This window comes from Oryctolagus cuniculus, chromosome 1 (genome assembly GCF_964237555.1).
Source record: "Oryctolagus cuniculus chromosome 1, mOryCun1.1, whole genome shotgun sequence".
In the NCBI taxonomy this organism is placed as follows: Eukaryota; Metazoa; Chordata; class Mammalia; order Lagomorpha; family Leporidae; genus Oryctolagus; species Oryctolagus cuniculus.
Window position 1 is genome coordinate 68,297,321 of NC_091432.1, and position 14,007 is coordinate 68,311,327.

General features: G+C 40.8%; 1 protein-coding gene across 26 annotated transcripts in view; it reads right to left on the reverse strand.

The window, feature by feature from the left end:
* The window catches only part of LOC100349807 (glycerophosphodiester phosphodiesterase domain-containing protein 4), a 176,317-nt gene that overhangs the window by 55,157 nt on the left and 107,153 nt on the right, over nt 1-14,007 (reverse strand). For 17 of the 26 annotated variants that reach the window (XM_051850685.1, XM_070075816.1, XM_070075819.1 and 14 more), the window contains 2 exons: nt 9,743-9,825; nt 8,942-9,006 (listed from right to left, as the gene is read on the reverse strand). In XM_051850685.1, the coding sequence (XP_051706645.1) occupies nt 8,942-9,006; nt 9,743-9,825 (148 nt within the window). Of the gene's footprint in view, nt 1-27; nt 187-8,941; nt 9,007-9,742; nt 9,826-9,878; nt 10,240-14,007 lie in introns of those variants that run through there. The other 9 variants (XR_007921200.2, XR_007921192.2, XR_007921199.2 and 6 more) reach the window with 3 other exon arrangements.

Here is a 14,007-nt window from a genome sequence, read left to right on the forward strand (position 1 = left end):
TCTCTCAAATGACAGATTATCACTCACCTTGCTAAGTTCTTTTCTCCAAGCTCTCCCCTCTATTCTCAGTCTTAGTGCAAACTTTATTAAGGTCTTCCTGTTGAGCTTGGGGCTTGGGCTTAAGACTCTGGTGTGAGGCTATAGTTCACCATAGAAGCCCTCAAAAGGCAAAAGCTTACATAATTGCTGTTTGGTTACAAATAAGTTTCAAGAGAAAAAGGAACACAGCCTCAGTTAGAATGGGAGTTTCTTGAGGATAGAAACTTTGTCTAGCTTGCCACTGCAAGCAACCCTCAGAAGTGTTTCTCACACTAAGTGCTAAATAGTTTTTGTCTGACTTATAGGAAAAAAAAAAGACAGTAGAGACTTCTAATAACAGAGCTAGGAAATTGAGACCAATCTCATCAAACAGAAATTTTAAAAACTAGATGATGTACCAAAACAAGAAAACATTGTAAAATTATGTAAGAGTTAATAATATGGTGAGTAACTATGGGGCAAAATCTAGAAGAAAATGAGAACCCAGTGTTGTAAGGTCAGAATTCAAAATTATTTTGAATATAATTCAAATAATATAATGAGTATAATTCAATCTGAAAAAACAGCTGCTACACAGGAGCTTTATTTTTTGTCAACAACTAATATCTTTATGACATTATGTTCATGAACATGATATATTACTCCAATTATTTGAGTCTTTTTTTCTCAGTAGAGTTTTATAGATTCATGGATCAATCATATGTTTTTCTTTATGAAGAATTTTAAAATTAAAGTCTATTTTGTCTGTGTTAACAGACTTTAATTTTAAAATTCTTCATAAAGAAAAACATATATAACAAGTATAACAATCATTGCTTTTGCTTACTATTTCTTTTTTTTAAGATTTTTTATTTATTTGACAGATAGAGTTACAGAGAGTGAGAGAGAAAGGTCATCCTTCTGTTGGTTCACCTGCCAATTGGCCGCTACAGCCAGCGCCACGCCGATCCGAAGCCAGGAGCCAGACGCTTCCTCCTGGTCTCCCATGCAGGTGCAGGGGCCCAAGCACCTGGGCCATCCTCCACTGCCCTCCCAGGCCACAGCAGAGAGCTGGACTGGAAGAGGAGCAACTGGGACTAGAACCTGGTGCCCATATGGGATGCCAGCACCGCAGGCGGAGGATTAGCCAAGTGAGCCACGGCACAGGGCCCATGCTTACTATTTCCATAGAATGTATTTTCCCTTCCTTTCACTATTCAATCCATTTGTATCTTGGAATTTAAACCAAATCTCTTGGAGGAAGCATATAGCTGTCATGTTTTCTTAATCCATTCTGCCAAGCTTCACCTTTTGTTTGGAGAATTTAATCCATTTACATTTATAATAATTAGTAATAAGGAAGGATGTCTATCACTTTGCAATTTGTTCTTTATATGCCTTATAGTTTTTGTCTTTTATCTACTACATCTCTTTTCCTTTCAAAAGTTTTATTTTAACATACAGTGGTATTGGTTTCTTTGAGCTGATTCTATTTGAAGTTCCTTGAGTTTCTTGAATATTTATAATTGTGTCTTTTATCAAAACCCAATAAAACTGAAAAGCCTCTCATGAGACTGATAAATAGTTTAAAAAATAAGGCAAGAAATTATTAATGGATATTCAATCACCCAAAATAATGAATGTTCTAAAGAAAAACAGGACACTATATATGGCATTTTGCCAATAAATGTGAAATTTAGGTCAGCTATTCTTAAAGTATCACGTAGGAACCAACAAAGTCTCTGAGACCTTTTTGAGGAGAGTTCTATAAAGCCAAATTTATCTTAATACTACTAAAATGTTATTTATTGCTTTCAATTGGATCTCTCATCAATGTATAGTGGAATTTTGCAGATACCACATGACAGGTGATACCACAAGAGCTTGAATTCAAGAGTAGATTTGAGGATTTTTATCATCTATTAATCCAGAAAGTAAAGAGATTTGTATTAAGTAATATATTTCTACATTTTTTACTGTTGTTTTGTTTTATGGTTGTTTTAGAGTAAAGTCTATTTGATTGATTTAGAAGGTACACAGACAGAAAGTGGAGAGACAGATCAAAGAAAGGAGCCAGAGAGACAGAAATCACTCATCTGCTGTTTCTTTACCCAGCTGTCTACAACAGCCACAGCTGAACCAGGAGTAAGGAACTAAATTTGGTTCTCCCACATGGGTGGCAGCCATTACCAGATGCCTCCATGGAATGGAGAGAAAAGCCAAGACCCAAACCCAGACACTCTGATACAGTATGTGAGCATCCCAAACAGCAGCTTAACCACTGTACCAAACTCCCACCCCCAAAAGTATTTTTAAATGAATCAGTAAATACTTTATGGTACTATGGTTTAAAAAATGATAGATACTACACATGCTAAGAAACAGGTTTATATCTAGAAAAAGCATCAATTAATAGCAAACCCAGAAATAAAAGAGATGATTGAATTGTCAAACAAGGATATTAAAACAATTATAACTGTTCATATATTTAAAGAAAACATTAAAGCAGTGAGCAAAGGGGAAGTATTAACAAGGAACCAAATGTAACCTGTAGAGATCAAACATACTCATATAGTATCTGAAATGAAAATCTGACCTGTTGAAATTAACAGATTATATATTATAGAAAAAATATCAGTGAAGTTGAAGACAAAGTATGGAATAGCCTCCATGATTCTTAACCTCTGGTTTATGTCTCTTAAATAAGCTCCTTCCCTTGAATAGGGTGAGGAAGATGAACATGCTAGACTGTCTTCCTTGATTAGTCTATGTTGCATGACAAAAGTGGCAGGACAATTGCTTACATGGTTATATGACATTGTGTAACACTACATCACAGCAGACTGGGGAGATATTCTATTAACTGGTATGGAAGAAGGAAACTGCCATGTTGTAAGACATCCAAGTGATTAGGAGCTTAGAATGACTTCCAGAAGCTCAGAATCAAACCCTGTCACAAACATCAAGAAAACAGAGATGACTTCAGTCCTACAACTACAAGGAACTTCATTCCAGTAACAATTAGTGAGATTGGAAGAGAATCCTAATCCTCAATGAGATTGCAGCCCAAACAGACACCTGATTTTAGCCTGATAAGACTAAGCAGAGCCGGCGCCACGGCTCACTAGGCTAATCCTCCGCCTTGCGGCGCCGGCACACTGGGTTCTAGTCCCGGTCGGGGCAACGGATTCTGTCCCGGTTGCCCCTCTTCCAGGCCAGCTCTCTGCTGTGGCCAGGGAGTGCAGTGGAGGATGGCCCAAGTCCTTGGGCCCTGCACCCCATGGGAGACCAGGAAAAGCACCTGGCTCCTGCCTTCGGATAGGCGCGGTGCACTGGTCGCAGCGCGCCGGCCCCGGCGGCCATTGGAGAGTGAACCAACGGAAAAAGGAAGACCTTTCTCTTTTGTCTCTCTCTCTCTCACTGTCCACTCTGCCTGTAAAAAAAAAAAAAGACTAAGCAGAGGACCATCTCACCTTTGCCTATGGAATAATAAACTTGTGTTGTTTTAAGCCAATAGGTTTGAGGTTAATTTTTTATACAGCAATAAAAAACCAATACACACAATAAGACTACATATCAAAAAACAGGCTAAAAATTAAAATGAACAGAGTCTCAGAAACCTATGGGAAAAATATTCTCTAACATCTATGTAATTAGAATCTCCAAAATGAAGAGGGGGGTAAAAAAAAAAAAAACCACTCTGAGAAATAAAGACTGAAAATTTGTCTAATTGGATGAAAATTTTACTCTGAAAAATCTAAGAATTTCAGTGAACCCCAAGCAGGACACAGATATCCACACATACATTCAAATACACACCAACATAAAGCACAATCAAATTACTGAAAATTAATAAGAAAAAATATTAAGAGCAGAGGAAAGAAAAAGACATATAACAAAAAGAAAGATATGAAAACTGAAGAATTTTTATAAGAAACTACAAAGAAAGAAGACAATGGGTTGGCGCCTTTAAATTGCTGAAAAGGGGGAAAGCATTGTGGTAAAGCTGGTTAACCAACACTTGGGACACCCTCATCATATACTGGAGTGTTGGTTTGAGTCCCAGCTCTGCTTCTGATCCAGCTTCCTGCTGATGTGTTTAAAAAAGCCGTGGAAGATGGCCCAAGTACGTGGGTCCCTGCCAACAATGTGGGAGACCCAGCCGGTGTTCCTGGCTCATGGCTTCAGCTTGGCCCAGCGATGACTGTTCCAAGCATTTGACAAGTGAACCAGTGGCTAAAAGATCTATCTCCCTCTATCATTTTGCCTTTCCAGTGAATAAGTACATAGATAAATCTTTTAAAATAATTAAATAACTTCTGAAAAATGCATTCTTGAGCTAGAGAAGCAATGAATGTCTTCTGCTGGAAGTCATGGCATCAGCAGGCACAAGAGTACGTGGCCATTCTGGAGGTGATGGTGAGACAAGATGTGGCACTGTTTAAATTTAGAGGCTCCATTCTCCTCAAAGTGGATCTGGCTGTGGCTTTTGCTGTGGTACAGGGATCTGCCCAGTCTTTCTTTTCCCATCTCTGATGCTAAACTTGCTCCTGTACCTTTCTAGGTATCTCTTGGAGGTACCCAAATAGCCTTTCAATGTATTTTCTCTCTGCTTAGGTCAAGCAAAACTGTTTTCAGTAACAAGTAACTAAGAATAATTTTTAAAAGATTTACTTATTGATCTATTTGACAGTGTTACAGAGAGAGATGGAGAGATGGACAGATCTTCCACCATTGGTTTGCTCCCCAAATGGCTGCCATGGCCAAGGCTATGCCAGGCCAAAGCCAGGAGCTTCATCCTGGTATCCCAAGTAAGTGACAGAGGTCCAAGCACTTAAGTCATCTTGTGCTGCTTTCTGAGGTGCATTAGCAGACAGCTGGATTGGACGTGGTGTATTCAGAACACAAATTGAAGCTAATGTGGGATGTCAACTTTGCAGATGACAACCCACTACTTCATGGGCATCCCATATGGACACAAGTTTGTGTTTCCACTGCTGTACTTCCAATCCAGCTCACTGATAGTGTGTCAGCAAAAGAATGAGATGGCCCATGTGCCTGGGCCTTTGCCACCCACCTAGGAGACCTGGAAGAAGCTTGTCTCCTGGTTTGGGCCTGGCCCAGCACTGGCAGGTGCAGCCATTTGGGGAGTGAACCAGCAAATGGAAGTTGTCTTTCTCTATGTCTCCTGCTCTGTGTAACTCTGTCTTTCAAACAAGATTTAAACCTTTAAAAAAATTGGGGAACTTTTAAAATTTATTTCCAACATACCCCTTACATTCTTGTAACCATTTCAACCTTATAGTGGTGGGATTAAATTAATGGAATACTGTCTAAGGTATACAGCCACCTCCTTCATCCAAATTTATTCAGTTCTTTAAATTTTCCTTCAAAATTCCTTTCTCATCCAAGCTATGTCCATGTTCTAGTCATTTCTTGAATGAATTATTGTTATAAGGTGAGTTACCCCCTAATTCACATGTAGAAACCCTGACCCTTAATTTAAAGAGACAAGTAAGGCTAAATGAGGTCAACAGGGTGGGGCCCTAATCCAATAGGAAAGGTGTCCTTATAAGAAGAGGAAGAGACAGCAGAGATCTCTCTCGCCAAGAACACACAAGAGAAAGGTCATGTGAGGGCATAGCAAGAAGGCAACTGTCTACAAGCTACTGATAAAGCCCTCATAAAGAATCAAATCTGTCAGCACTCTAGAACTGTGAGAACATAAATTTCTATTTTTTAAGGCACCCAATCTGTGGCACTTCGTTGTAACAGCCCTAACTTACTGATACAACTACTGATAATCAAAAATAAGGTAGAAGGAATACAGCCTTCAAACTTCTTTATATAGAAAGTACAGCATCTTTATTTAACTCAGTTAAAATCTGAGATCTCCCTGCCACTTATAGATTGGAGTAAACTTGGCATAAACCTTTCATTTCATAGCATATGAAAGACCACTGACCTTCATTTGATTTATTCAAATTTCCTAGCATATTTTTCCAAGGTCCCTGTGGATCCATTCCTGCAACCCTAAGTGGTGTATCATTTCAACTCTTGCCACCAGGTATATGGAATTTTAGGCTCCTCACCATTGTACACAGGAAACTCCATTAACTCATGGCTTTGTGATTGCACCAACTTTACTTAAAGTTCCAGAGCTGTGGAAGGGAACCATAATCCATTCTGCACAGTCATCTGTCTCCTAATTTTTCTCTTTGACACTGGTTCCCAAACTAGTCACTCACTGTGTGATTCTCCCCCAGAACATTCTAAGAAATGAACTCCAGCTTTACCTTCTCTTGCTGGGTCTATCGCACTTCCTTAACCCTGAGTTATTTAATTGAATAAAAAATGTCCTTCCCTTTACAGAGAAATCTGTCTATGTCACTCCCTTGTTTTAAACTCACCGGCCACCTCCTGATGGCATACATGCAGAGACTAGTCCCTAGCCCAGCATTCTCGGACTTAAGCAGGTTTCTTCCTTCACTCTTCAACATATGTCACCAATAACTGAAGCTCCATAAAGCACCGTCAGCCCTAATGGCCATGGTACTTAGTCTGTCCTGCACCGAGGAGTCTGGCCCACTGATGTCAATGCTACTTTTGCCTGCTTCCTCACTGCTCCTGCAGTCCAGTCCTCCTGTCTCTTGGATAGCTTTCAGTTACCTACAACTCCTACTGTATACCTGGAATACAGTGGGTACTAAATAACTGTGATGGATGAATGTCTGAGGAAGTGAACAAATAAATACCCATGCTTGTAATCTTCCAAGGGATCTCTCTGCTTGGATGATGAAGTCCCAGGTTTGAAGGTTGATCAAAGGGTCATCCAGAAGCTGTGCCCAACCCATACAGTCAGCCTTCCACATCTGTGGGAGTCTAAGATACCAAAATCTGCAAATACTGAAATCTGTGGGTGCTCCAGTCCCATATATATATATGTATATAATATGGATATCTAACTTACATATATATATAACACATCATCTCTGGAGTACTTATATGCCTAATACAATATAAATGCTATGTAAAAATGCTACACTGTATTAAGAAATACAGTCTTGTGTCTCAAAATGAACTATATATAATGGTGGTCCCATAAGATTATAATAGAACTGAAAAATTTCCTATAACCTAGTGACTCATATCTGTTGTATGTAGTACAATGCATTACTCATGTGTTTGCAGTGATGCTGGTATAAGCAAACCTGTGCACTGCCAGTCATATAAAAATATAGAACATAAAATTATTCATCACAGAAAATACTTGATAATAAAGAGCATGTTAGTGGTTTATATATTGACTGTGCTATTTTAATTTTTTTATGTGAGAGACAGATAGAGGACAGAAATAGCTTTGGTTCACTCCCCAAATGGCCAGAGTTGAGTCAGTCTTAACCTGAGAGTTGGGAATGCAGTTCAGGCTCCCATTTAGGTAGCTGAGATCCAACTATTAGAGTCAGGAAGTAGGAACTAGAAGTGGAGCCAGGATTTGATACTAGATGCTCCAAAGTGGGATGCTAGCATGCCAACCAATGGCTTAACTGTTAGGCCAAACTTTTGCCTCTATACTTTTCATTACTATTTGAGAGTATATTCCTTGTTCTTTAAAAGCAAATAAAAAAGCTGGGGCCAGTGCTATAAGCACAGTGGGTTAAAGCCCTGGCCTGAAGTGCTGGCATCCCATAAAGGCGCTGGTTCTAGTCCTGGCTGCTCCTCTTCTGATCTAACTCTCTGCTATGACCTGGGAAAGAGGTAGAAGATGGCCCAAGTACTTGGACCCTTGCACCAACGTAGCAGACCTGGAAGAAGCTCCTGGCTCCTAGCTTCAGATTGGTGCAGCTCCAGCCATTGCAGCTATCTGGGGAGTGAACCAGCGGATGGAAGATTCTCTCTCTCTCTCTCTCTCTCTACCTCTCTCTGTAACTCTTTCAAAGAAATAAAATAAATCTTTAAAAAAATAAGTAAAAATGTAAAAAAGCTATAAAATGGTATATTATGTTACACTGGCAGCAGCCTCATACATCTTATAATTACTATGTCTACGTTTTATTTGAACAGAAGAGAAATGGATATGGAAGGGAGAAAGAAAGAAGGGGAAGGAGGAACAGAAGGACAGAGAGAGTAGGGCAGAAGGGAGATGTTTCACCCACTGGTTCACTCCCCAAATGCTTGCAACAGCTAAGGCTGGACAAGATCAAAGCCAGGAGCCAGAAACTCCATCTGCATCTCTCGTGCAGGTGGCAATAACTCAAGTACTTGAGCTATTATCTGCTGCCTGCCCAGGATGTACAGATCAGAAGAGAGACAGTCAGAACTCAAACCAGACATAAGCATCCCAAGTGGTGACTTAACTACTCCACCAAATGCCTGCCCCTACTGTCTTGATTCCATCATTTTCTCTCATGCTTGATGTAATCTCACATTATTTTATTCATCATGCCCCTAAGAGCAATAAACTATGATGTATACACACACACACACACACACACACACACACACAGAGTATACCACCTACCTTTGGGTAAGTACACTCTATGATGTTCACACAACAAAAACTGCCTAATGATGTATTTCTCAGAATGTATCCCTATTTTTAAGCAATGTATGACTAATTATAAGAAAACAGCCTTGCATGTTCATACAACCACTGGAAGCCTAACTGCTTAAGACATATCACCAGCAACTTAACCATTTTTTCCCAAATAGTTTCAACCTGAGGTTGGTTGAATCCTCCAACGAGGAAACTATATTTACATAAGGGGCTGACAGTATCTTTTACCTTCTCCCTTCTCCAGGTCTTCATCCTCCCAACAACTTCCCAGACATTCTCAGCTCTTGTGAGAGACATGAAATGCAGATACCACCCTGTCTCCTAGAAGTACCCTAGTAGGGATGGACAGAAAGGAACAGACTTCACCTTTGACTTTACCTGATGGAGTGCTAGCACTTTCTTGGAGTTTCTCTTTTCTTATTTCTCTCCGCCTGGAAGGAAGCAGACCATCCATTAATTCACATACTTTTTTTATATTAGATAATAATCCAAGGTAGTAGCCAAAAAAGAAACATTATCCAATCAGACTCTCTCCTGAAAAGAGGGTTTGTGCTTCTCCCCTTTAAAGGATAAGTCACACGTCAAGTAATGACGGGGCCTAATGACCCAAGCTTTCCATTAACTGATATTATTCTTCCAGGATGTTCCTTCCCTCTTCCACCCTGAAACGTGCAATCCCATAGTACTGTCCTGCAAGGATTCTCACATGTCATCTTCCTGGACAGATAAAAAGACTATGGCCCAGAAACTGGTAATGATTTTCTCAGGGTCATCAGCAAGAAAGGGTTCAAAACAGGAACCAAACCCCTGGTTTCTGAACTTGCTTTTTGCAAATCACCCTCCTCTACAGTTCATGGCAGGCAGGAAGATGAATGCATTTCTTTAAGACAAACTTCAGGCCCTGCCTTCTTTCAACTAACTGTTCACATTAAATCTATACTAATAGATTTAACTAAGCTTTAGTGAGAGTCCTTTCCCTGAGAATACCACCTTGGGAAGGCAAAAGAGGCATGAGACAGGTAGCTTATAATCGAAACCCCATCTTCCAATGTGGGATTACCAGAAAAGTGTTATCTCAGTTTTTTTCTCAACATTCTATAAGAAAACATTTATTACTCTTATTTTGGAAAAAAAGTCACTTAAAATTCCCAGTAATACTATACTTACCAGTGAAAACAAAATATGCCAACAATGAAAGTTGCAGAAATAATATCCATGATAAGCCATATGAACATATAGTATCCTGGTGTCTGCAAAACATGAAACCAACCACAGGTAAAGAACTTTAAAGTTGGAAGGGGATTTTAGATCATATGGGCTCAGTCACTTGCTCTGCTGTCAGAGCTGGAGGACAGGACGGGAGGAGAGACCAGGTGAAGGAGCCTTGACTGAGGTGGCAGTCTCACACATGGAGAGCACCTGCAGCTCTCCTCCCAGTTACCTCTCACACAGGCAGGGGCTCGAACACCACTCCTTATTCTCAATACACACGTCTGAGGGAGTCCCAGAGAAATCACACAGCAAGTCCACTCAGGACCCAACACGCAAACCCCAGGTTTCTGGATTTCTAGTACCTACCTCTATGTTTTCCTTGTATGGCTTCCCAAACTTGGCTGTGTAGTCAAATCTACTAGGGCAGCTTTTAGTAACACACATTCCCGGGGCTGAGGACAGACCCAAGAATCAGAATTTTAACATGCTCCCCTGGTATGCTGAAGCAACTAGTCCGTGAACCAGCTCTGGGGAACCACTGTCAAATCGTCATGCTTCAAAGAAGTATGTTAAAGTATAATTCTCCCTTACTTACATACTTCCATCCCTAAGATCCTTGCCCAAATCATCCATTTTCCAGAGCTCCATTTTCTGGATCTGCTCATATGAGTTTTATAATTCCCTGGTTTGACGTTCCCTTCCCACCTCAACTCCTCCCCCTCAATTTCACTTGATGTTACCACTGGGGCAGGCACTTTATGTCCTTTTCATGCTTCCCTATTCCAAGGTCTTTCCTTGGGCTAAATAAAAGTAACACGAATGATCATAACAATGATAACAACAACTGACAATCACTGGACACTTACCAGGAGCTAGGCAAGTGTTCTAAGTACTTTAGGGGCATTTTCACATTTAATCTTCACAACACTCCTACTAGCCAGGAACAACAGAAGCTCCGAAACAACTTCCAGTAAATCAAGACCCTGGATGCTCTCGGAGAAACACACTGACTGATGCTTTGGCTGTGGATTAATCCAGGGCACCCACCCGTGATCTGAATAGTCACTAGGAATCAGTGGTACTTGTTCTCTAAATTGGGTTAACTATATTTGTTATTGTAATTCTGCAACATCATTAAATGTTGCTTAAATTTCTAACATCTGAGTGAAACTAAAAATCTATGCCATTTTCAAGAAAACTAAGTCAAATGTTTTCAAAGACTCAATGAAGACAGATTAAAAAACTTCAAGTGGGCCGGCGCCGCGGCTCACTAGGCTAATCCTCTGCCTAGCGGCACCGGCACACCGGGTTCTAGTCCCGGTTGGGGCGCCAGATTCTGTCCCGGTTGCCCCTCTTCCAGGCCAGCTCTCTGCTGTGGCCAGGAAGTGCAGTGGAGGATGGCCCATGTGCCTGGGCCCTGCACCCCATGGGAGACCAGGAAAAGCACCTGGCTCCTGGCTCCTGCCATCGGATCAGCGCGGTGCGCCGGCCGCAACGCGCCAGCCGCGGTGGCCATTGGAGGGTGAACCAACGGCAAAGGAAGACCTTTCTCTCTGTCTCTCTCTCTCACTGTCCAATCTGCCTGTTAAAAAAAATAAAAAATAAAATAAAAAATAAAATAAAAAAAAATAAAAAAAAAACTTCAAGTGGATTAGGTGTGGGGACAGGAGGAATATAAAATTCAAGGTAGATTCCTCATTCAGATTCTCTCTCCCAAGGATTTTAAATTCTTATTCTGCTTTAAAGAAACAAAAATTAGGGGCCAGCACGTGGCACTGCAGGTGGGGCTGCCACCTGCAACTCCAGCACCCCATAGATACCAGTTTGAGGCCTGGCTGCTCCACTTCTGATCCAGTTCCATGCTAACAGCCTGGGAAAAACAGCAGAAGATAGCCCAAGTGCTTGCACCCCTGCCACCTATGTGGGAGACCCAGAAGAAGCTCCCAACTTCAGCCTGACTTAGACCTGGCCAATGTGGCCATCTGGGGAGTGAATCAGTAAGTAGAAGATCTTTCTCTCTCTTGCTGGGTCTCTCTCTCTAACTCTTTCAAATAAATAAAGTTAAAAGGAAGAAACAAAATTTAGAAATCATAGCTGATTTATTTGGATGGTCAAATAAGCAAGAGAAGCCAGTGCTGTTGTGCAGCGGGTAAAACCACAGCCTGCAGTAATGGCATCCTATATGGGCACTAGTTCCAGACCCAGCTGCTCCACTTCTGATCCAGCTCCCTGCTAATGCACCTGGCAGAACAGCAGAAGATGGCCCAAGTGCTTGGACCCTTGCACCCATGTGGGAGACCCAGAAGAAGCTCTTGGCTTCTGGCTTCAGCCTGGTCCAGCCCTGGCCACTGTGGCCATTTGGTGAGTGAACCAGTGGATGAAAGATCAGTCTCTCTCTCTCTCTCTCTCTCTCTCTCTCCCTCCCTCCCTCTCTCTAACTCTGCCTTTCAAAATAAATAAAATTTAAAAAATAATAAAAATTAAGTAAATTAAAAAACAGAATCTAGTTAACTGAAGTATCTTCAAACAAAAGATGTCTGTGTCAAAGGTGAATGAATTTTAAATTAAAATACATGAAGTAAGTGTGTGGTACACTGTTTTAAAAAACCAACACCACAGGGGCTGGCATTGCAGCATAGCAGGCAAAGCCACCACCTGATGTGCCTGGACCCCCATATGGTACTCCTCTTCCAATCCAGCTCCCTGCTATGACCTGGGAAAGCAGAAGATGGCCCAAGTGCATGGGCACCCTCCTCCCACATGGGAGATCCAGAAGAAGCTCCTGGCTTCAGATCATCTCAACTCCAGCAGTTGTGGCCATTTGGGGAGTGAACTAGCAGATGGAAGACCTTTCTCTCTGTCTTTCCTCCTGTCTATAATTCTGTCTCTCAAATAAATAAATAAATAAATCTTAAAAAAAAAATACAATACTCCTTCCAATCCTATTTGCAGGTCCCTATGCAATGCAACTTAGCTGCACCTCTCCAACAAAGGGTAAAATTTGTTTCCTTCTCTCATCTTAAATCTGGACCTGATCACGTGATTTTCTTCAGCCAACAGAACAGTAGCCAACATAACCCTGGGGGAACATTGAAAAGGTTTTGTGTTTTGCAGCTCTGCCCTCTGTTGCAGCTAATAACCCATCTGCATCATGGGAAATACTCCAGCTAGCCTCCTTAAAGGCATGCAACCACATTAAGAGAAACCCAAGTCGTTCCTGGTGAGACTCTAGAAAAATGAATGAAGCCATGCTAGACCATCTGGTGCAGTCAAGCAGGCGCAGGCCAGAGGAACCACCTAGCCATCATACACAATAGGAGACAGTAAGTATTTGTTTAAGACACTGAGTTTTAGATGGTTTTAATTAGGCATTAAAAGCTAACTTGTAGAGTATACATGTCATTTTTCCTTAGCCCTCATTTTAACTTTCTATATTAGCAGACTAATGATCAGACCAGATACTGTTGAATAGAAGTGCTTCTACTGCACAATTATTGTTCCCAACTTACAGGAAAAAAAATAACCAGAGGTACAGAGAGTTAACTAATGTTTCCATTTCACACACAGCAAGTGGTAGAGCCAAGGTCTAAGTCGCATGCTCTAACTCCACATTGTGGGCTCCATATTCTTGAACAAAATGACATACAACAGGCTAGGAAAAATACATTGGGTCCTTTAGAAAAAATGCCCAGGCCAAGTGTGGAAATCTTTTTTTTTTTTAATCCTTTCATACTTTTTGAACACTGAATCCCATGAAACATTATGAATTCAAATACCAAAATGAAAAAATTCCTGAAGAAACAGTACCATAATTTAAGTAAATATCTATCTTCCAAAGGGACAACTTTGAAAATGATAGAGGAAGATAATGGTTATGGAAGAGTATGTTGCTTTCCAAATTATACATTTCTGAAATAACTGAACTATGAACAAGTTTACCTTTGTAATTAATTTAGAAAAATATTAGAAAACTATAGTATACACGTAAAGGAGAGCTGTTTGCAGACAGGTAGGTGAACCTTAAATGACAGCATCCTATACTAAGAAATGGCAAAGGATCTGAATAGACAGTTCTTAAAAGAAATATAAACGGCCAAGAACTGTATGGAAAAATGCCATCAGAGAAATGCAAATCAAAATCATGGGGGGGCTGGGGTCATGGTGTAGCAGGTAAAGCTGCTGCTTGAAATGCTGGCATCCCATTTGGGCGCTGGTTCAAG